Consider the following 24,777-nt stretch of genomic DNA (forward strand, 5'->3'; position numbering starts at 1 on the left):
GCGTGCTGTACTTTATCTCCTGCAGAAGATGTCAAAAAAGGTTGGGACCCACGTGAGCAGCTGTCTCTTCTGACATGTTTGTCTTTGATCTCCCTTAAATTAAAATTTAATATAATTTCAATTGTGATGAAGACGAATTAGATGACGTGGATCGGTCCCATATGATCCGAACGAGAGCAGATCATCCCAGTTTACATTTTTGCCCTTTTTTTTCTTTCAATTAATTTATCGTGACATTGCATAATTAAATGCGAAAAAAATTGATAAATTTTTAAGGTTTTGTCTACTTTGCCAAATTTATCCCCATCTATTCTTCCTTCATGCATGTCTCCCTCCCACAACAAAACCCATTTATTTATTTTTTTAAACATTCATTCTATTTAAATTGTGTTTTCAAGGTCGAACTAATCATAGTAATTAAAAAAAATCCTAGACTTTATGATCAAATTTATTAAATAAATTAATAATTTAATTTTAAAATATTATTAAAAAATTTTAACTATATTTTTTTAGATATAAATTTTTTTATTTTATCATTCAAACTATACAAAACCTATTTATTATTGATCAATACATAATTTCAATTTTCACAATAATTACAATAAATTATCAAAAGAATAAGTTCTTATACAAACTTTCACTTCTATATTTCAACAACCTCTTCCATAAAAATACACACCGTCATCTCTGGCTTTCACTTATCATAAAAAACTATTTTGATTGAATGACCACTACCAAGCTCTATCGAACAAACACTACCACCGCCAGCAAAAACACTATTACTAATACCACTATGATTACCACAATCAACAACAGTACACCCAAATGGGGTTTTCGAAAGCATGTTTCCTAAAAAGGTGCTATCAAAATCACAACTTTTTACCGTTGTTATGTTCTTCTAGTTGGTGGTACTGGTCAACATTCCCGTGGGAAGATACACCCATTTACGTTAAACATATATACCACTAATAAATAAATAAGTTTTGTAAATATTTCGAAGTTGTGCCTTTGTGATTAGAACAATTGAAATCATGTCTCATTTAATGAAATGTTTTAAATTTTAACTTTGCACTTTTTGCATACTTTCAATAGGTTTTATCATATGGATTACCAGAGGATGACAAAGATGAAGATGCCACTATGGTCTTCGAACTCCAGTCACACTTGGTACACTCTTTCATATTCCTTGTAGCCAAAGCAATTAAAAACTTATTATTATGGACTCACTTTTCATAATCGTTTTTTATTCATCTCTTTGACATGCAACTACAGTTTTCTGTTATCATAAAATCACTTTTCATAATATCTCTAATTAAGATTGAAAAAACAATTAACTTACACCAAATCAAGGGCACAAGATCCCTCATTTTTCATAACTATATGATTATAATATTAAACTACGTAATTACTCATATAACTTTGACTTTTTTATCATATAAATAAAAGATTATACAAAGGCTTGGAGGTGACATTTTGAACATTATTGTTATACTATCAAATTGTAAACTCAAATACTTAATTATATAATTATGGATGTAAACTTTTGTGGTAAGTCAAACCACTTTAAAAGCAACACTTTGTTCATTATAATCTGACAATTAACTACTGCTCTAAATCATCTTGCACTAGTTTTGCACTCAATATCCAATGTGCTTCTCATTGGTGTGATTTTCACCATCAACAATTTGATGATTTAATGAAAGCCTTAGTAAAACTCTTTTATTTTCTAGTAATTACATCATTTTTTGTCAACTTTGTACAAAACCTTTTTTTCCAATGGTATGTGAAAGAAGAACTAAAAACACTTTGGGTGATTAGGTTATTGAAGAACACAATCTCATACATAATGTCACTCCCTCTATAGGACCATGTAATCTTGTCAACGAAATTCAACTTGCCTCGACAATTGGAGATCACCTAGTAGCACCTAACGAATAAGTGTAACTGAAGGATGCCATTAATAATGTTATCACCACTCTTATCCAACAATTGGCTTATGTTGAACAACTGCATTAACTCGGTCTCATTATGATCAAGAGTTTTCATGAGCTCTCAAGCCTTTTGCATGACCATTCCAAGTCTCTGTTAGCAAATAAAGCAACAAGGTTCCCTTGGACAAAAGATTTTGTCCCCTCTTCAATGAGCTCTCAAGGCCTTCTCATGTCATCTTTAGGGAGCCATTAGAGGAGATTGGTGTATGAATGATCAAGATCTATGATGGCTAAATACAAAAGGGGCCTTCATTTATTGTCAATCTTTTGTCATAAACGACTTGTTAGGTCACAAGTGTGTAATACGAACGCATAACAATTCGAGAGGTTTATAACCCTTGTTACAACAACAACCTGAATATAAAGTTTTTTCAACATGAATAGGCATACTCCATTTATTGACCAATATGATTTTCAAGCCACTACTGAAGACCTCACACTAGTGTTTAATGATTGGATTAACAACCATTTTATAAATTTTTCTGAAAGTGACCCACACTCTTATCCTCAGTCGAAGGTTTATGTTCATTGACACATGACCAATGCAATTCTATACTTTGCTTAAGAACAACATCCAAAATTTAGTTTCCTTCCTACCTCTAATGTTGAAAATTGATGGTAAATTGATTACTATTAGCCTTGGTGACAACAATAAAAATAAAGTTTAGAGATGCCTACTCCTTAAAAAATACCCCATCAATACATACCACTAGACATATGTTACCCTAAAACTCTCATATAGAACAACCCATTAGCATGAGAATTGTGTACTTAAATTGTATCCCATCATCCATTTTGATATATGTGAAACTTTTGAGGTTATGGAGCTCTAAATTATAGTAACTAGTACTTAAGTAATACTATAAACGACTATCCTTAAACATACCTCCCAATGCCCAAATTGCCTAGGTTTTTAGTTGCCATGCCTACGTATAGGATTTACTAATGTTCTACCTTTCTGCAAAATCGGTCATGATTTCTTTTAGCATATATACTTGATCAACTATAATAAACATTAATCTTTAATATTTGTCCTAATGCACATATGTTTACTTGTCTATGATGCGAAATGGTTTGATTTATATGTATGCTAAGTGTCTATATGACAAAATTAAAAATAATCACAACCCTCCAACCTTATCGTTTTTTGCATGCTTTCCATATAGTTTATAAAGATATTTAATGTTGTATATTTGTTTTGTAAATAAAAAAATTTTTAGTTGATACATATTCTCTTACCTTTAGACAACTTTTATTAATCTCCCAACTTTATATTTAATCTCCTCTTTTTGTGTTTAATTTTAACTTTTTGACTATATTCACAGATAAATGATATAATAGTTACAAATGGTAACAAAGAAGTGCAGGAAGAAGATTTTAATCCTTGTCCCCATCTTCATACAGAATATCAATCCTCGTCCCTATTACAGGAATAAAAAAATTTTTTTTTCTCTTATTCGAAAAGAAAAATTCTCTCATAATACTCTCTAAATACATTATAAATATATTAAATAACAAAATTAACTAAAATTAAAACAAATCTATTATTTCAAATATAAAAAATATAATATATTAATTATTTTAATATACATAATAAAATTATAAATAAGTTTGAAAAATATAAAAAAATTAAAATTATAAAGATATATTAATATTTTAAGTAAATATATTAATATAAAAATACGAAAATAAAAATAAGAATAAGATAAAATAAGTGAGGGGAGACAAATGTATCCATATTTTTTATTATAGAGATATTTTTTATCTTATACACTCTTCGGAAAAAAATATTTTAATTAATTTTCCATTTCAATATCAATGATAACGGAAAAGAGATATTGTTATTATTAATTGTAAAAATGTTAAAAATTAATCCCAATGAGAGAAAAGCAATTCTCTCACTGTCATCTCCATCTCCTAAAAAATCTTTGACAAGTCGGGGAGTGCAATGTGACTTGTCGTAAAGTCGTCCTCTTCTCTCAGAAACTGCAGTGACAAATGATAATAAATCTGAATTTTAAATTGCGCTGTCGGTTCACTCTCCATCTCCATGGGCATCAAGATCTTCTTCCGCAATGAATCAATTAATATAATACTAATTACAATTGCAAATTATAATAAAAAAAGTTCTAAACTTGAAGATAAGAAAAGAGCGAGAGTGGCCCTAATATTAAAAATAAAAATTTGTGTTATTCAGAGATTATTTAGGCATGAGCCATGTTGTTGCTTCTCTCTGGAATGCTATTTCCAAGGCAGAGACCGAAAGACTGCAGGTTTATTTTTATTTATATATATATAAAAATATATACACTGCTAATCTTCCATCAACTTTTATTTTTTTTATTATAATAATAATTAATTAGTTAGGGTTCTCTTTTTAATCTCAACTGTCTTGTCTGACCGTCTGTTTCTCAAGTACCCTAAGCTTCTCCCACTGCCCATGAACAACCTTTGCAGTGTTTCATGTCAGAATAATAATCTCTCTTAATATTCCTGTTTCTCCACTCTCTCTCGCTAAGAACATACAGAAGCTCCGGTAAAAAGCTTTTTCCAAAATTTCCTTTCACAGTTAACATTCATATACCCATTCATTAAACCAAAACCAACAAAACTACATAATATTTGATTCTCTCTCTTTTTCTCTCCTCATGGATTTGCATCTAAAGCAATGGAGAGACCACCGGCATGAGTCAGAACAACAACAACAACAACCACCTTCAGCAAAGATTCCAAAACTCTTTCTTGATTTACCCCATGAACCTGATCAGCAACATCAACAAGACCCATCAGCTCTTCCTTTGTTTGCACCTGAACCCACCAGTAAAGTCAGCAACTTGTCAGCATTTTCAGATTCAACCACCAGATTTCCCAGTATGATTTTTATTTCTATTTTCATTTCGTTCTGTTCCAGTACAAATAATTCTTATTTGCTTGAACTTGGTGTAAATGAGATATTTTGTTTTTGGATGTCAGAGATGGGAAGTTACTTTAGCTTGACTCAGTGGCAGGAGCTTGAGTTGCAGGCTTTGATCTACAGATACATGTTAGCTGGTGCTGCTGTTCCTCCTGAACTTCTCCACCCAATCAAGAAAAGCCTTCTTCATTCTCCTTATTTTCTCCATGACCCTCTTCAACATCATTATCCTCAGTATTATCCAGCTGCTTGTGAGTTTCTCATTTTTCGACATCTCATTTCATTTTCATCATTTAACTATTTATTAATGACTACAATATTCTCAAGATTCACATGTCATGTGTCATCAGTGTTGCAATCAGGGTACTGGGGAAGAGGCGCGATGGATCCAGAGCCGGGGCGGTGCCGGAGGACAGATGGAAAGAAATGGAGGTGCTCAAGGGACGTGGTGACTGGCCATAAGTATTGCGAGCGCCACATGCACCGCGGCCGTAATCGTTCAAGAAAGCCTGTGGAAATCCCCACACCCACCACCACCACCATTAATACAGTTGGTGTTGCTGGTGCAGTTGGGACTCTCAAAACCACCACCGCTACCTCCAACGCAACGCTTGCTTCTTCACCACTAGGCGTGGTGGCCAATGGGCCTGATTTTGGTCTTTCAGGACCTTCGTCTTCTGTTGAACTTCTTCATTTCAATCAAAGGTAAATCTTGAATATATAATCCATTTTAAAACCGATTTTTAGTCTTTGAAAATATAATACTAAATGGTAGTGTAGATTAAAAAGAGTTATCCTATTTGCATAATTTTTAATGCACAAATAATTACGTATTATTAAATAAATTTATAGTTAAAAAATAAAGATAAAATATACACATAAAATTTTTAATATAATATTATTGAATTAAAAATATGAAAGGGTTATAACTTAAAATCGGAAGGGGTATCTTAGATTTTAAACAATATTTTCAAATAATGAATCAATGGGAATTTGTTGGGAAAATTTAGCTTTGATTTATATGTAACTTTGATGTTAGAAAAGAATGTATGTGGTTGGTTTTGAATGGATCTTTTCATTGAGAAAACTTATAGACTGACGGATTCTTGGTAGGACCCAAGAGAACATGTCTAATATCTGAGGAAGAATTTTTGCTCAAGAATTTTAAACCAACCCCATCCACTTCTTTTAGGAACATATGATGGTTAGCTCTTCTTTATTTTCTTCCTCAAGATAATATTTTTGCTCTTTTGTCCCTTGTAGTTCCAAACCTGATAATAATAATAGATCGGCTGGCCACATTTTAAGGCATTTTTTTGATGACTGGCCGAGATCACTTGAAGAACCCAACAATGCTGCAAGCAATGCCAGCACTCGCCTCTCCATTTCAATGCCCGGAAATTCATCATCGGATGTCTCCTTGAAACTGTCTACTGGCGATGGAGAAGCAACAGGTCACCAAGGCAGTGAAAGAGAGGAATCCCATCTTAATTGGGCCACCGGATGGGCCACAAATCAGATGGCTTCAATGGGAGGCCCACTGGCGGAGGCACTGCAATCTTCCGCATCTAATTCTTCACCGACAAGCGTTCTTCATAAGTTGCCCCAGAGCTCTACTTCTGAATCTAGTTTCGTTACCACCTGAATTTAATTTTTTTGAAACTAAAATAATCTAGTTTGCATTTTCTTTTGGCTTTTCTTTCTGTTGCTTACACTTTGATGATGATTGCTTCATGTATAAATAAATAGTGTGTGCACGGGTGATGTTTGATTGCCTTTCAATTATTTAAAGGGCCAATTTCCTGCTTTTCTTCTAGTAGATGAAGTATGAAGCTAGATAGCGATCTAGATAGAAATCGTAAATACAGAGAACTTAAAAAAAATATAAAAAACATATATCCACCTAAACATAATTTAGCTAGCCAGAAACATTTACAGAATGCCAATGCAAATTTGTTACATGTGTTTCCAACACTCCCAACTTGGAGGTAAGCCTTGCTTTACCTTGGTTCATTTTTTCCAATTCTACCTCTTGGTGACAGAAGTAACAATACTGGCTACTCTCAACTGCAATTTAGATTATTGTGTTGAATGCCCAAAGCACAATAAAGAGCGCACTATGTGATCACCCTAACCTCATCAGATGTTTTAAATATCAATGCCATTCCTTCTTTGTTGGAGCAGCTTCCATTTCATCATTTACTAGTCCATAGACAACAACGGTTCTACTTGGTGCATATACCAAGAAGGAACGTGGCCGGTCATCATACCACCCTTCCTGCAAACACCGTTGAATTAAAAAAACCACATGATTAATTAAAAAAAAAATTGAAAGACAAGGCCTAGGAGAAAGAATAAAAAATTGATTAAAGATTTAAATGTGTCCTCTGGAATAAAATTTCTTACTGAGCTGAAGTACTCAGCATTATGGTCAAGCCTATTAAATCCTCCAAACAGCGGATCATCCGAATCCAAGACAATCTGAAAAGAAAATTTTAAATTGTACAATAAGCCAGACTAATGACGATGAAATTAACATTATTATAATATATACAAGATGAAGCTTTAGTTTACCAATAACTTCTGATGAGATTGAGTAATTAATAAAATAGGAATATACAATTAAGTAGTAAATATTTCAGCAATATGTTGTGCTGGTATTGTGACACTATAATTAATTATATTAAAAATTCATTCAAATTCAGTTTCTTAACATGCGAAGGTTAAGTTGACAACATATTTCTCAAACGAGGATTAGTACAAAAAATTTTTTTTAAGTATGCATAAATAACCATATGCATGAAATATTTTAATGCATTGAAGCTAATAAATATTTCGGGAATATGTTGTGCTCATGTTGTGATAGTGTAATTGATTATATTAAAAATTCATTTAAATTCAGTTTCTTAATATGTGAAGGTTTAAGTTGACAATATAGTTCTCAATCAAGAATTAGTACAAAAAAATATTTTTTAAGTATGCATAAGTAATGTTTAAAAACTACAATGCTTACCTTATACTTTCCTGGTTTTAAGCAGCCAATTCGGTAGTCAAAATAGCTGTTACTCCAGTGAAAATTGTAGACAAAAACAAGATCTCCTCTCTCAAAGACAATGATCCTATCTCCTTCATCTTTACGTGATATATATTGATGCTGGGAAGTCATAAACTGTTTCAACAGTAATGTCTTCGTCATTAATATAAATTCTCTAATTTATAAAAAATATTACGAATAAGTTATCTGGCTTCATACAACTCATAAAATACAATAATAAATATTTAAAATTAAATAAAATATTCTTAACTAAATAGATAAAAATGATAAAATCCATAACATTAAGATAAACCCAATTACTTTTGACATTAATTATACAAATAGGAAATTTATTTCAATTAGAACTCACAGTATATCTCTCCTCAAGATGTTGCATTGCCTGGTCAAATTCCTGCATTCCTCTATATCTTAAATAATTTGCATCGCCCTGTCAATACAACACCAATAATATATAGTTTCTTTTAATAATTATAATGCAAAGAGTTAAATGTCATAAAAAGGTAAAAAGTAATGATAAAAATAAAGGGAAAATCTTTTTCCACCAATTACTTTTCATTATTATTTCAAATGGTTACAGTTTCAAGTATATACAACCTTTGGATTTTCAATTTCTGACTACCAGCCACCCTAGTTCTAGAACCTACTCCCTAGGACATATAAAAGTCACTTACATTAATTTTTATTGCCTACATAGCCAACATTCTCCCTCAAGATTAAGTACATATATTTCTCATGCCTATCTTGCAAATATAATCATGAAAAACTTTGGAGCTTAGGCCTTTACAAAGAACATTGGCTAGATGTCCTTTAGAATTCACAAACGGAATGCAAATGTTCTGTTGTAATCAAATTATGGAAGTTTATTCTATTACTATGTATGTTCTTATTCTCATTATCTTTCATGCCATTATACGATCTTTTTCTTTTCTTCCTTCCACCAATCAACAATGACTAAAGACAATTCATATATGTGCTTAAATACAGTATATAGGTCCATGATTCTTTTGCACTATATGGTCAGAAAAGGTTTTCAGAAGAAGATTTAAGGCTCTTTTTCTCCTCATTATGATCAAGAAGATTTTAAGCTCAGCCAAGTGATCTTGTTTAGCAAACTTTGCCTGTGGATTTCTTTATCATAATATATTCACTGCATTTTTTCAGTTATATTAAACCTATTCCTGCTAGATTTAGAGCCTATCAAATTCAATATGTCTACACTGGAACTTACATTTGCAGTTCATTTAATGATGCCAACATGAAAGAAAGCAAATATGCTAGGTATGTCTTATCAACTCTGCACAAGATTTGTTATTCAAATTCCAACCAAGGGAGGAACTTACCAGATCAAACCTACGCCGGCATTTATCATAACTGAAATTGTTCCCAGGAATTACACGGCCATTAGGAAGTTGCTGCTCACCTCTTGGAAAATCAATCCATTCTATATAAATTTACAACAAAAGAAGAATAACATCAAGTCATTAAAGAACCATCAGATTAACACTCAAGTCATTAAAGAACCATCAGATTAACACTCAAGAGAGGTTAAGTCAATGATGGTAGAAATGCAAAGACATATAAACACAGAATATTAATAATCAATAGCATACCAGGATGCCCAAATTCATTGCCCATAAAGTTCAGATATCCTTCTCCGCCCAGTCCCATAGTAATGAGCCTGATCATTTTGTGTAATGCTATTCCACGATCTATAAGCGGAGTTGATGGTCTCTCGAAAGCCATGAAATCATACATATCCTACATAAAGGCACAAAATCTCATATAAATAGTTCTGAAATTATAAGCAATACGACTTAATTGTATCAATCATACAAATTTTCTTCAACGATGTTATTATGCAATGTCACTAAGATTCACTCCAACTTAATGCTACACACAAGAAAGCAACAAATCAGAAGAATGAGACAATCAAGATCTCAGCCTGATAAAGTAGTATAAGACGGAAGATCAAGACTCTAGTTCATTTCAACAATATTCAGAACTGTGTTCTTTTTCAAATAAGCTTCTTGTTGGAGAATCTAGTTGATTTCGTCCAAAGAAGGAAAAAAGTTTGAATAAATCAAACTTTACATTCATATGGAACATTTGGGATTAATTTGTATCACTAATTTCTCGTTTGTTATGTTTGAACCCAAAAACCTAGGATTGATAGCTTTTCAATTATTTAGGAGTTCGATAGGACTGTTCCATAAAATAATTTGTTCTCTTATTACCAGAATATGAAATAAGAGTGAAAACCATTCTCTTTTAGAACTTAAAATTATTGAATTTATATCCAACAACTTTAACTACTGTTCAAGTTTCTCATGCAAGTGGTACCATCTGTGCATGAAAAGAAACATATTTGATAACATGCTTTACAAATTATTTGAATGGATTTTTAAGAAGAGATATAATGAGAGAGTAGACCTGTAATTTAAATTTCATCAAAGAAAAATTAGCAGCTCCATCAAATAATGATGTTGTAACAGCAATATCTATTGGGAAATTTAGTTTGTAATAGCATAAATAACAAAATAAATTTGTCAAAACACGAAAACATGACAAACTATAGAGCAGAGGTATCTGTTCATTTAGACAGATCCAAAATTCTTATTCTAGTACCAAAAGCCATTTCTATGATAGAAGCAAAGGTGTGTGTGATATGTGCATCAAAATGAATGATATGTGGATAAGAACACAACCAGAACTTACTGTATTTTGTGTGGCATACGTGGTAAGAACACAACTAACTAATTACCAAAATAATAATAATAATAATAATAAGAACACAACTAACCTTGTCCATCAACCAGAATGCAATTGTTTTGTCACCAACCAAAGCTTGATCGTGACTTTCAGCATAAGCAACACATTTTTCTAACCACCTTCTGTTGGTCAATGTGTGAACAATGTCACCCATTTTCCAGTCTTCATCCCTTTTCCTACACAGCACCAGACAGTGCACACATGTATGTCAAATGCATTATTAAGATAAAAAAGAAAATCAGCTTAAAGTTTGTTGAACAGGTAGCAAGTTAATGGCTTCTAATAGGAACATACTTAAGGAGTTCAATCCATTTATCAGCAATGGCCATATGTAGTCGGTAATCAAATCCCACACCACCATCTTCAACAGGAATGCAGAATGTTGGCATTCCACTAACCTGCAAGGAGAAAAAACCATATAATTAATAGAATAAAATCAGGGCAGAGAGTTGGCATTTTATTCATTTATTCTAACTCAAATTTTTAACACAAATTCTTGGCCATGGGTCCAATAGACAATGAGAAAGAAGTTAAAGATAGTCATTTTTCTTGATTATTATTTCCTGAGTATGCTCCACACAGACAATTATAACTATGTCGTTGATCTAGCTGAAAAGTCAAGTATTTTAGTTTCCAGGTGCCTGATGTGAAATGCCACAACTCGCAAAGAATAAATAAATAAATAAACAAAGAAACTCAATAATTGTCAGAACAGAATATTGGTGATGCAGGGAAACATAGGCAAACACATCCTCAATGAATATATATCATGCATGCAACCTTTTCTGAGAAAACTATTTTCATATGATGAGAAATTCATTTTCATCGATTTATCCTGAATAACAAATATATTTTATGAAATTGAAATTCATTCTCCATAAAAGAAATAAAGTCCTAGAACTAAAAGATGCTAAATATGAATTAAAGGGGACTGTATAATATACATCTTCTCCAATGGTAACAGCCTCAGGGAAGAGTCCATGAATCATATCATTGACCAGCATCAGATAAACAACAGCATCTACATCAGTTGCATATCCAAAGTACTCATTGTAATTTCCAGTAAATGCCATCTGCAATAACAAACAACTCAAAGAGCCAATATAATGCAGAAAGACAAATAATGTAGTTAAAAATACAAGCTGTTGTGGTTCAAGCTTTCATGTAGATATGATGCAGTAGTATTTTCACCATTACCAACAATATTGCATGAGAAGTTTTTATACTATTTTTAGGATAAAATGTAAGAATAGACTTCTCCAAATGACAGAAAAGAATTGGCAGTATAAGTGGTGTCTGATTGGAGGAAGAAACAACTACTTTCAGTTGGGGAAAAGAAAGTGTAGAGATGAACTCAACTCTTGTCTCTCAATATACCAGCATAGATTCATTACACTACTATTCAACAGCTTCCTTAGGCTATTGAACAGTTGGATTAATAGTATAAGAACAGAACATCATTGTTCCAACTGTAAAACCATCAAAACTATTAATTCACTAATGAGATGCACAACTTGGGGCATGTAAGGCCCATCAAGTCGAGGACATTGAAATTATTGCTAAACAGAGCAAACAGCTTAAAATGCCCAAATGTTTGTTTGATGGTGATTCAGACTGAAAGTTCAATATAAACTTATATGCCAAAATAGCATGTCAGGATATGGTTTCCTTAAATTAATTATGGAACCTGAGTATATTTGATTCCAATCACTCTCATTAGGCACAACTTTCACACCTTGAAAATTGAATTCTGATGCGTAAGCTATTCATTTCATTTCATCAGAAAGACAAGGATTAATTTCTAGAGGCACTAAGTTATTACCTGCAATCCATGGTGAGTATACATCATTGAAGTTACACCATCAAATCTGAAACCATCAAACTTGTATTCTTCCAACCACCATCTTGCATTTGAAAGAAGAAACCTTAATACCTATACGAGAAGGAGAAAATTAATCCCAACTGATTATAGCATGAAATAGAAAAACAAGGAAAAGCTTCACCAATGTGATATATCATAGAAGTTTACAAAAAGCACATACTTCCCAGCTTCCGTAGTTGAAAAGGCGAGAATCCCACATCCAATGATATCCTCTAGATCCAGAATGGAAATAATGACTATCAGTTCCATCAAACATGTTCAGCCCATCCAAAACATTGTTAGAAGCATGGCTGCATTCATTGGACATTAACAGTCAAATATAAGAATGAAACAAGAAAATAAGCAAATACATTACATAATATCACAAGATGATTCGAGGGAACCAGCAATTCATCCTAAAGATATCTGAACAGCAAATTTTTTTAAATAAGGTTGCAATTGTATCAAACAACTGAATGTCATCACATTAGAATTTACAAAAAAGAAAAGGTTAAATGGTTTTGAAATAACAAATATCATATCAAACGATTGGAACATGCCATAATGAATTTACAAATTGATACATTAATATATAGCGAATGACCAGACTGAATCATAAACAGCTTGGGTATCTTTCACAAGCCACTTTATTCAGATAAGAAAGTCAAAATCATAAGAATCACAGTAAAATTCTGTTAGGAGTTTAGATATTATCATTATGGCTGTCAAAATTTTGTGATTGATAGTTTCTCACATGTATATAAATATTATTGGTGTTTGTATTTAAATCATGTTAAAGCTAACTAGCCCTACTATTCTCTGTAGTGATAGAAAATCTGCTATCAATATTGTTTAAAACCTAGTTCAACATAAGAGGATGAAGCATGTAAAAATAGACCGAAACTTAATTAAAAGAGAAATTTACAATGAAGGAATCAGTCTAGCCTACATTTCATCCACAACACAAAAAGCAGACATTTTAACCAAAGTCACATTAAAATCAGGCTTTGAATTTCAAATAAGCAAGCTATGATTGACATTTATTTACCAACTTGAAAGGAGTTTTGGAAAGTCTATCAAGTCTTGATTTAATCCATTACTGACTGAAATGGTTTGATTGAAGAATATTTTTAAGGATTGTATGGATTGCTTTTATTGTGTTATCTTTTTTCTTTCCTATATTTACAAATTTTTACTAGTTTTAGGTCCTAAGTTTTTTTTTTTTTGTAAAAATTTCTTTTCTCTATAATGAAAAGTGTGGAATAAATTATTCAACCAAGAAACTTCTATTTCTAAAGGTTTGTTTCATATATAAATTAGAAAATTATGGAAGCAAAGAGAATATTTTTCTTTATTTTTGTTTTTAGATTTTTGAATATCTCTACAAAAATTATATTAAAAAATTGACTGTTAGTACATTTTAAACAAACACATTTTCTTAAAATTTTTGTATATCACTTTGTTTCCGTAAACAGATAATTATATTGCAATTCTAAGTAAAAAGGGCCCTAAGTTTTACTTTGAATGTAATTATTACCTATGAACAATATCCATGAGAACAAGCAGGCCTAATTCATGAGCTTTATCAATCAAAGACTTCAGCTCATCAGGAGTTCCACAACGGCTGCTAGGTGCAAAAAAATTTGTCACGTGGTACCTGAATCATATGAAAGTATGATTAAATACAGTGTAACAAATATATATATATGGTTGAAGCTTATTTGAAACAAGAAAGTACCCAAAGCTTGCATAATATGAATGTTCTTGGATAGCCATTATTTGAACAGCATTATAGCCAAGTCTTTTGATGCGTGGAAGTACATCATCTCTAAAATTGGTGTACGTGTTAATCATTGGCTCCTGCATCTCATTGATGATAATATTGTGAGAAGGAAAAAACACATAAAACAGAACAGCAAAAACTGAATAACTTAAGGAAGGTTGTGGCCCCTATTTCCCTACATTGATAATTTAAATATTCCCAAATTTAACAAAATATTACAACCATATTAGCAAATTAGTAAATTTGATGCAGTGAAAGGAGCAAGATAACCTAGAAGGGTCATAAACAGATAATTAGATTGATGCATTATGATATGTTAATTATCAATTTAATGATTCTTGTTATACCTACCCGACTATCCACACCTTGAACTAAACATTTAAATTATAAAAATCTTATCAAAGTTAAAGAATGTCAAAGTTTCTAAATGGATAAAAGAAAAGGCATAATACTACTACAGATTATAAAATCTGATCACTTATCTTATTTTCTTTTTGCTTTCTGAATTATTTTCATTATTAAAAAAGAAGATGAAAGTTAAGGTGTTCGTGTTGTTAACTTTTAAGTCAATTGCTTGAAAGAAAAATCTTTAGAGATACTATGGAAAATGACAATGAAAAACAACATATTAGATAGTTCTCCACCTCATTAATATCTGCAAGTTGATTGGAACCTAGAATTCTTCAAACTTGGATATCAATAAAATAGGACACAAGACTTGTATATCTCTTCCTAGAAAGTGCCTTATGTTAGTCGCAGACACTTCCTCTTAAGAGTTTAAGCAAGCTTAATTTAGATTTTTGTTTTATCCAGCCCACCATCATGCAGGGCGTGATCACAACAAAATCATTTTACTTGTAAACTTCTAACACAAGCTTACCATGCTTTTTAAGATGCAATCTTACATAGCATTCAAGCATATATCAAAAAACAAGATCCAGCGGATGCTAACATTGTGGACTTAAAACTAACGCATAGCAAGCAACAGAAGCAATGAGTAATCATTAATCATAGGAGAAGGAGATGCACACCGTGCTACTCATTCCAACATGTGCCTCATAAATTCTAAGTGATTTTGGCCTCTTAGGTTGAGGATGTTGAAACTCATACTTTTTCTGCAAAAAAGATTTAACATTAACAATATATGGAGTAGCAGATGTAAATAAACTTACATCCTCCAGTTCATCATATCAAGTGTCCAATGAAATTTATACAATAACATCTGTTTCTTCTTAAGAACATCCAGGGCAGCCCATATGCTAAAAATAGAAAAATCACTGATGATACACAATCTTAATTTCATTAATGTGCACCTCCACAGGTGTCAATGTCATATTATGGTAAGAACCCAGTATAATATAGCATATTCAAAATTACACAATTATTTTAAAATTATACATAAATCCTTCCTGATGTTGTTGCTGAATTTGAAGTCACTGGAACTTTTATATGTTAAGGTTCCATATCATTTTACTCATGCCATAATCATAAATATCTCAAAAATTTTTGGCAAACCTAGAGAAATAAAAGATTGTAGAACCATACCTCTTCTGGTGGATCATAGTATATACCGTTGTATGGGATTTCACCTGGAGCTTGTACAGCGAACTTAATCCAAGCAGGTATGGAATCTTTAATGCCAGATGGTGTGTCCATTCGAATCTACAAATAAAAAGATGAAGAGTAAGTATTAAGAGCACAACCACTAGAGTTCTAGGTTCAGGATAATTGACAGAGTTAAAGGAGTCCAAAAGAATAAGAAAAGGTAAGAGAAAAGCACAAACCACCAGAGTTCTAGGTTCAGGATAACTGACACAATTCTTAAGGGCAAGAATGTTTTCATCGGGGGGAAGGGGGGTGGTTATGTAATTGATATACGTGGAATTATTTGTTTTGTTAGTAAGGACCTTTTTGTCATTTTAAATGTTGAGTGATCTTTTTGTAATTTTGGGAAACAATTCAAAAATGCGATATAAAAGCAGGCATGGGAAAATTAGGGGGGACAGGAATTGAATAGCAAAAACTGTGTGTGAGAATGTTTCGTAACCTCTCTGATTAAATGAATCTCGATTGAAGTGAGCTTGAATTCAATTGATTTCCATTTTCTTCTACCATTTTCAATTTCTGATAATTTGAGTACCTAGCACCCCCCATCAGTTATGAGTTTAAATATTATAGTTGGTCCTTTCCCTATTACCTGATATTTTTGAAATTATTGTTACGCACAAAAAAACTTTCTCCTGGAGAAGGAAGATGATGGAAAATATTTGTGCAGACTATGAATTCATTTTGCAAAAGCTGAGAACACTGGGAGAACTTATCAAGAGAAATTCTGCAAATTAAATTACAGTTCTTACTAATCTTGATCAATAGTAGAGAAATTATTTCTGCAACCAAAATATTAAAAAAAATCACTTATGAGGGAAGAGAAACTCGTTTGTTCGCTGTGAGAAGAGAAGAGGACAAGAAAAACCAAAGTGCTATATCCATTCATTGAAATAAAAGCAAGTTAGAGCCAAAGTAAAACTTTTCCCAGATAAAATGTTACCTTCACACAAGAACCATGGGGAATTGGTGGTGAACCATCAGCACTGTTAGGCAAAAAGATCTCCCAGATCCCAAACTCATTCTGTTCACAGATTGAAGGTGAGATTTGTGTTATTGAAACAATTATGATTCATATGCATGTAAAGAAAAAATTAAAAAGAAGTTACAAGAAGAAAAATATTAATGCAAGTGATGCCTGAAACTAGGGCTGGATTCGAAGCGAGCTTGTTCTGACTCGAAACGAGTTTTGTTCGAACAAACTTGCCTTGAACGAGCCCAAACACTAAAATTATGAAATGAACCGAACACGAACATGTATTTAGCGAGCTCAGCAAGCCCGAGCTTGGGCTCACTGAAAACGAGCCAGACCCTGTTTCGGCTCGTATCCAGCCCTACCTGGAATCATCCTCATCAAATTATAATAACCTAGATATAGGTTTCTCCTAACCATGACCTAGCATTATGAAGAAACAATTAGCCAGTTGCCCAAAGTATAGTGTTATGATTACAGGTGCTTGGTTCTTGGAATCCTATTTAAACCAGACAGAATCAAATCAAGGTTGAATATGCAAATAAAGCCAAGTCAAATGTCTAAGCTGAATTTAAGCTTGATTTATGTTTGAGCTAAAATACTACATTGGCCCTTAACCAATTAACTTAAGTATTTAGGTTAAGTGTTTAACTAACTTAGAAGTAGGGCTATGTTGACTTCATCTGTGGTTATGGTCTGTAATTAATGAACAACCTCGATGAATGTTTAGCAACTGAGAAGTGCAAAGAACACTCAAACACTGGAGATCTATCAACTAAAAGGATTGATCCTCCTCATTTCTAATTAAAAAATTCCCAGGCTATATTGGATCTTAGTATCTTTCATAGATCCAATAAATTTACAGTGGCAAGTCAATGAGTTCTAATTTTCTATGACAAATCGACAAGGAAAACTGCTCAAAGGTTTTGTGCGGCAGATAACCACAAAGCTAAATTCAATGCCCAAGTGACATCTCATGTGATCCAGCTTTCAAGGCCATTAATGTAGTATTTTTAGTTAAAGAGAGACAGAAATCATTTAAATGGAACAGAAGCAACACAGAGGAATAGAATTCCTAGGAGAATTTCCCAGGAAAAAAAAAGGCCGTAGTTAAAGTTATTAGCACTAGAGCAAATTTAAGATTACCAACTTAATCACAAGGTATCTTTTTTTAATTTTTATTTTGAAGTAGCCTCATGATTCTTTCCCAGTGAGAATTCTGAAATAAATCTAAAAATGAAACAGACTCAGATCTATTTAAAAAAGTAACACCAGTAAAACAATTTGGCTTTCTGTCCAGGATGAAAATTCCAACGACTAACAATGTCAGGCAAAGAGAAGAGCCAATTTGCAGTTAGAACTCTGATTTACGGAAGCAAAGATAACATACCCGGGTCATGATATCTGCATTGGGATTCCAGTTATTGAAGTCTCCAATCAACGCTGCTGACTGAAAAAGTAAGCAATTACTATATAAGACAAATAACAGTACCACCAGATTTTACATGTCTATTACAAGTATTTAATCAAAATAATCCAATAAGTGCACAAGTTTAAGAAAAGCTAGTGATGAAGGAACATGTTTGACATTTGAAACCTTGTTCATTGTCCCCTTATCAGTAATTACCGCCAGAAAGAGTACCACACTGAATCAAACTTAAAGGGGATAGGAGTAGGTAAACAAATAAAAACTGTCTATGTTTGATGATTAAGTCAAAAAGGTCACAGGCAGCAAACTGATAAACAACCACTTTTAGTAAAAGAGTATTGACGAGCCTTTTCTTTTTCTTAAATAAGAGATTAAAGAGTATTGGAGAGCTTGACTTCATTCTTCTATTTTTAAGTATCAATATAAACTGTAATAACATAAATCACAGGAGCATTATCACACAGAGGAAATAATTGTTTCTACAATAGAGTCACAAAGATTTAGTGGATCATAATAACAGCATAAACCTGTATGGAAAATCATCATCACACAGACAAAGTTTTAGCCCACATAACACTGTCCTAGTCAAGAGGTAACACATAAATCCTGGAATAAAAAAATCAAACAAACCTTAGCTCCCGGCGCCCACTCTCTATAAGTTATACCTGTGGCACTGCAGAACCAATAGAGAAGATATTCAACAACCACAACTTTACTTTTACGTTTTAAATAGATTGGAACAAAGAGGGACTACACAAATTTTTTATTACAACACAATTTCAATTTCAGAAAAAAAAAATGCACAACTAGAAAAAAACCCACAAAGAGAACATGAAAGCTGGATGGAGGACAATTATGAGCTAATAAACCACATAAAAGTGCTGCCATAAAGAATAAAGATAAACTGGTTCCACAGGCTTCTCCCCAGCTCGTTCATCAGTACGTGATAAAACTACATGCTATTTCCCTAAATTTGCAAAAATATAAAAGTATTAGGATTAACAAAAACCACAAATGCTATCCTATATGAACATAAAAGGAATGCAAATGCAGGCCTCTCTTATCTTATGGCCAAATATGTCTCTTTTTTAACCCCTGGAACAGCTTGTATCAGACTGAGCTTGGTCAAAGCAGACGCTAGGAAAAGTAAGACATCAGTTGAAAATGGCCCAAGAAACAAAAGCTACAATGGCCGGAAGTGAAATTAGTAATGCCAGCTGATTAAGTTTGAGAATATTAATTCAAACTCCAGCTTCACCAAGTTTAAACAAGGTTAAATTGCAAATACTTGGTGAAGAATCTTCTATCTTTGTTTCTCTGCTTAGCCTGAGTATTACCTCCAGATATTTATTTAATCTTTTAATTAATTATTCTTTGCATAAACAAAGAGTAATACATGTAAAGCACATTGCACCATGATCAGACACACACTTAAAGTCACAATCCTATATTTAACCTGTAAAGATACTAAAGACAGAACAAACAAGGAAATCAACCTGTGGAAATTCAAAAGGTACCTGCGTGTGAAGCCTAACTTTTCATAGCCACGAGAAAACAACTCCAGACCACCTTCATACTTGTCAATACCCTCACGCAATTTTTTATATTGTCCATACCTGCAATTGGAACAAGACTTCCACCAACCTCAGACATTTAATCAAGAAAGTAACACAAACAGGAATATAAAACAACACACATTAATTAATAAATGTTTATTCACAGGAAAATAATTAAAGGGTAACTAAGAATACAATAATCAGACTATAAAATTATGTATTATAAGTCTATCTTAAAGTCAAACATTTTGGATAGCAAATCTTTAAGAACACACAAATATAGACACACAGAAGGAGTGTACACAAGAGAATTTCATATCCCTATGAGTAAAATGTGCTATTTAAAACTACAAAAAATAAGGAGTTGTTATGAAATTAGTTCACCCCTTAATTGTAAGTCACATCAGAAATATGATAGAAAGATTTCATAAGGGAATATATTACAATTAAATTAAAAAATCCCCATGATGATTCCTGAATTTGTAATAGATTGAAGGGTTAAAAAGGGTTGTTATTGTGTGATAAAAAACTGTCAAGAATTTTTAGATCTAAGGGAAATGGGACCTGACGTCAAATATTATTGTTGGAATATATAACTTCCACATTGGGAAGAAAAATAAAAATGAAAGGGTATATAATGTAATAGTTATCCAAGTTAGATTTCCTTAAGTCATTTTAACAATTGGAACCCAAAATATGTTAAAGTGATGTTGATCCACAATCCAAGTTTAAAGGGCGTAAGATTTCTAACTATTAATATGATCTAAAGGCATTTATTTAACCATGGTACAAAAGAAGAAACAAACTCAGAGGTCATTTGTTCAATTTGACATAATATCCAGGAGAAAAAAAACAAGCACCATCTTTATAATCAAGAAATTTATCTTTACTAAGTCAAAGCTAGACTTAGATTACTGCATTCTGATAAACAAAACTGAGGAAAGAACATAAAACACAATATGAAGAGGCCCACTTAAATAAACCAGAATGCATCCATACAAATACCAACCAACAACAAGCAATCAATTTGCTCCCATTACTTTTAGACCCCAGGTCAATGAGTCACTTAAACAAACTTGTTCATTGTGCAACACAATAAAATATTATCTCACCTGTAATCAAGATGTTGACGAAAACCGGTCAAAATCGGATCTATCTCATATATTCTCTGCCCCCTACCAGGTGGAGGAATGGACCTTGTTCTAACTTCAGTTTTGGCTTCAGTCTCCTCAGTACTTACATTCTCTTGTAAAGGAAAAGATGGCTCTACAAACGATGAAGCAGACACTGTCTCTTCAGTCTCGACCTTCTCTTCATCTTCCATTTGAAGACTATCTATATCATGAAGTACCTAAAACAAGAACATAAAGGTACAAGAAGCAACACTGTTAAAAAGCTCTCAGCAGAAAATTAACCAGTCATAAGAATATACAGAACAGATAAAAGTGACTTTTGTTAAACATGCAATAATACAATCTGTTATGACACTTGAACGATGGTTATTCTAGTCTAGTCAGGTATGCAGTAAGCATGGCTCTCTATTTACAACAAGTACTCAATAGGTGCATGCAGTTATAACAAGCTCTCTCATCTTATTGAGCAGTCAAGTTATGCCAAAACTGGACAATTTTGTGGGGCAGTAATAATGGTGAAACTTGATGGGTTTAGGGATTTCAGCAAAAGTGATGGGCATCTGAAGACATTTATATTTCTTTTTTTTTTTTCTTTTAAATCCTAAAGTCTGTTAAACATGACACTTTTGCATATGTATAGTTATCTTAATATTGCACTCTGTGTTAGTATATCATTGTTTGTACATATTGATGGAATACTTAATCACTATTATTCAATACTTCTCTATCACCTTAAGCTTTTGAGTTGAACAATTACTCAAAGAGGTGTCAGACCAAGTTGACTGAGTGATTTTGTACTTGAATCAGTAAATGGTATTTGATTAAATTACAACAAATTGCTTTTATGTTCCATTTACATGCCTTGCACATGACAGGACATGTTAGAACTACATATATTAAAATTTTTGGATGCATTGGTTACATAGCAAACTCAATATGCTCTATATAAGAGAAAGAAAAAAATGCATTATCTGCAAAAGAACTAGTTAAAACCAAACCTTCACAGTATCAGTCAACGTTACTGAATGGACAAGTCAAAGTTATTTAAGTAAACCTTCTGGTAATTATTTTCCTTCATATATATATGCAAATATCATCTTCATTAATAGATGTAAAACCTTATATTGATAACCACCGATTTGTGATAAGTTATAGAACATCACAAACCTCTTCTTCCGACACAGTCTCTGGAGTTTCCAGTTGATCAGTGAATGATGAAGTGCCTTCACCGTTGCTGCCGGGAACAAGGACTTTATCAGATGCAGCAACTGTCAAAGAAGAGGCATCATAATCTTTTGAAACCTTTCCAGCAAAGATCTTCGCTACAAACCAGCATCAAATTAGCTTTACAAGGCTGACAATTAAGAGAATTCTCAACACAGATTATTCTGTATTTTATATCACATAATTCCATTCACATGGTGAGAAATTGAGAATATAAATTTGATCCACCAAAATACGATTTGCTAATGGCATGAACTTTCAATTAACATATCAAATGATCCAAGAAAACAACCAATCAAAAGACTTCTAATTATCCTCCTAAGTAAGAAATTTCAGAACTGAAGTAAAGCTGAAGTTCGCACTGATAGATATGATTTCAAACAAATCGAACGTGACAATGAGCTTAGTCCACCATAACCACTCACTCCAGCACTCTTTGATTCAATCTCCGAGTTTGATGAAATCACACAGACATAAATGATTCAAAATCATTGCTTATCGAGTAAAAATAAAAACGCAGAAAAAAAAAATCAATTTCCACAATAAAAAAGAATATCTGAGAAAAAATAAATTTGCTACAAAAAATAGAGTGCCAGTAAAATGAAGAAGTGAGAGCGGGAGAGAGTACGTGAAAGTGAGTTCTTCTTCAAGAAGAAAGAGAAACTTGAACTCCAGCGATCACCATTGAAACAGCAGCTTGATTGAGTGGACTTGTAAACTGAAGGTACGCAAGGGAAGCGAATACCAGATGTGTAAACCATATTTGAATATTCTAGAGAAAGAGAAAAAGAAAAAAAGAAATATGAATTTGAAGATGAGACGGAGAGATGGATAGATCTTGATATTACTGATATTATTATAATAATTATTATTAATATTGGTGAAATCAACGCACCGAGAGAAGCGTGAGCAGAGGAGAAAAATATCAAAGTTTGTTTTGCTTTTGAATGTTTATTGTTGTTAAGTGTTTGGTGTTCGCTCTGGCTCGTGGCGAGAGCTGTGAGATATACTGGTACGTGTATAGCGGAGGATTGCATGGGGAAGAGAGTATTGGTGGGTCCCACCAGGATGATTCTCCATCGTCCATTTATCAGTATTTGTTTAAATATCGGAAAATGTGGGACCGCTACGTGGAACAAAAACCCTTTTTAATTATGTAACTGAAGATGAGAGGGGTAGGGCTGTTGTGTATCTTTATTTATTTTTTGAGTTCCCCTTCTAGTAATTCTCGTTTTAATTTCTTTGCTTTTTAAACGGGAGAGGAAAAGTCTCTTTCTAGTAGCGGAAGAATTTTGCTCTATCTTCGGCTGACCAACAGGATGTTGCCATCTCACCACTAAAAACATCTTAAATAGTGAACTTTTTGCTGCTGCCTCCAATTTACCAGATGAAGGACATTATCTGATTAACAATGACACAAACAACTTTTACATATACTTATTATCCTTACGGGATGGTACATAAATCATGATCCCTTTTGCATCTAAAAGGCTTCTAATTAAAATGTTTTTTTATTTTTTTTATAGACAAAAGTGCTAATGATCCTAAGGTTATTTTAGTAATTTTTTACAAAGCTCCTAAAAATCTTTATAGTTTGGAGATATAGAATTTAAGCTATAATATATCATTAAAAATTATCAATCATGTTTAGTGAAAAGAATTATTTTTCTATTTTAAAAATACATAAATGTCAACTTGGAGTAACCTATTATATTAGTAGGATTAGATTCAAATCGAATTAAATTTAAATTTATCGAACTCACTTCAAAGTTGTTTGAGCTCGGTTAGTTTGAGAAGAGTTAAATTTTAGTTCGATTTGAGTTTAAACTTTAAATGAGTTCAAAGTTAGACTCAATATTGTAATCAAGTAAAAAAAAGATTAAAATAATATTATTTTAATCAATTTATATTAAAATTTTTCAAGCTCGTGGAGAGTTGAATAGTCATTAAATTTGAGTCAATAATATTTAACTTTCAAAATCAAATTTAAACTTAAATTTGTTTTAAGTTCATTCGAACCTAGTTTGTTTTCAAACTTGAACTCAAATCTAACCTACTTAAAAGGATGAAGTTATTTTGTTAAGTGTTGCATTATTTTGTTTTTTACAAGAAATTTTATTCAAATCAAATTAATTTTTAAGATAAAATCAGTTATACTGATCAAGTATTATTTGTTTGTATTTCTTATTTATTATCAATTTGTTGAAATTTTAGTAATCAAATTTGTTTAAAAAATAATATATAATCATAGAGTTTAACATTTAAGAAAAAGGTAAAAATGAAATGCATTACACGATTAAATTTAACACTATCAAACATACTATAATTACATAATTACTGAAAATTTGAGTTAAAAATTTTTTCAAGCAGTATTTTCAAAATTCTGTATGGGCTGGTAAAAGCAAACGCTAAACGCTACTGGATGATGTCATTTCCATGATAGAGTCTTAAAGGCATTTCCCATCACTGCTCGTTGTCTGATTA

General features: G+C 32.2%; 2 protein-coding genes across 5 annotated transcripts; one reads left to right on the top strand and one right to left on the bottom strand.

The window, feature by feature from the left end:
• Positions 1-4,339: 4,339 nt before the first annotated feature.
• Positions 4,340-6,690, top strand: LOC123215986 (growth-regulating factor 3). Of its 2 annotated transcripts, none has more exons than XM_044636330.1 (4): positions 4,340-4,862; positions 4,965-5,156; positions 5,268-5,610; positions 6,169-6,690. In XM_044636330.1, exons 1-4 carry the CDS (start codon positions 4,640-4,642, stop codon positions 6,548-6,550), a joined length of 1,140 nt encoding a protein of 379 aa, XP_044492265.1. In that variant the 5' UTR covers positions 4,340-4,639; the 3' UTR covers positions 6,551-6,690. The 2 variants fall into 2 exon arrangements, with proteins under 2 accessions (XP_044492265.1, XP_044492257.1); XM_044636322.1 differs by having other exon boundaries at positions 4,348-4,862; positions 5,256-5,610.
• A 36-nt stretch (positions 6,691-6,726) lies between these two features.
• Positions 6,727-23,335, bottom strand: LOC123215966 (1,4-alpha-glucan-branching enzyme 1, chloroplastic/amyloplastic-like). Of its 3 annotated transcripts, none has more exons than XM_044636303.1 (23): positions 23,189-23,335; positions 22,922-23,065; positions 22,237-22,337; positions 21,049-21,287; positions 19,898-19,996; positions 19,011-19,053; positions 18,342-18,401; positions 16,922-17,002; positions 15,919-16,035; positions 15,405-15,488; positions 14,329-14,450; positions 14,128-14,247; positions 12,772-12,901; positions 12,552-12,662; positions 11,674-11,802; positions 11,024-11,127; positions 10,761-10,905; positions 9,571-9,718; positions 9,301-9,401; positions 8,310-8,387; positions 7,919-8,074; positions 7,312-7,386; positions 6,727-7,183 (listed from the first exon to the last, which is right to left on the bottom strand). In XM_044636303.1, exons 1-23 carry the CDS (start codon positions 23,328-23,330, stop codon positions 7,061-7,063), a joined length of 2,652 nt encoding a protein of 883 aa, XP_044492238.1. In that variant the 5' UTR covers positions 23,331-23,335; the 3' UTR covers positions 6,727-7,060. The 3 variants fall into 3 exon arrangements, with proteins under 3 accessions (XP_044492238.1, XP_044492230.1, XP_044492246.1); XM_044636295.1 differs by having other exon boundaries at positions 22,237-22,391; XM_044636311.1 differs by lacking the exon at positions 23,189-23,335 and having other exon boundaries at positions 22,237-22,386.
• Positions 23,336-24,777: the final 1,442 nt, after the last annotated feature.

This window comes from Mangifera indica, chromosome 1 (genome assembly GCF_011075055.1).
Source record: "Mangifera indica cultivar Alphonso chromosome 1, CATAS_Mindica_2.1, whole genome shotgun sequence".
Lineage (NCBI taxonomy): Eukaryota > Viridiplantae > Streptophyta > Magnoliopsida > Sapindales > Anacardiaceae > Mangifera > Mangifera indica.

Coding starts and splice junctions, on each gene's coding strand:
- LOC123215986 (XM_044636322.1), top strand. CDS start 4,640: ATGGATTTGCATCTAAAGCAATGGAGAGACCACCGGCATGAGTCAGAA. Junction 4,863..4,964: donor TTCAACCACCAGATTTCCCA/GTATGATTTTTA, acceptor TTTGGATGTCAG/AGATGGGAAGTTACTTTAGC. Junction 5,611..6,168: donor CTTCTTCATTTCAATCAAAG/GTAAATCTTGAA, acceptor TGTCCCTTGTAG/TTCCAAACCTGATAATAATA.
- LOC123215966 (XM_044636295.1), bottom strand. CDS start 23,330: ATGCAATCCTCCGCTATACACGTACCAGTATATCTCACAGCTCTCGCC. Junction 22,392..22,921: donor GAAGAAGAACTCACTTTCAC/GTACTCTCTCCC, acceptor GCTGGTTTGTAG/CGAAGATCTTTGCTGGAAAG. Junction 9,719..10,760: donor CATTCTGGTTGATGGACAAG/GTTAGTTGTGTT, acceptor GCCTTTATGTAG/GATATGTATGATTTCATGGC.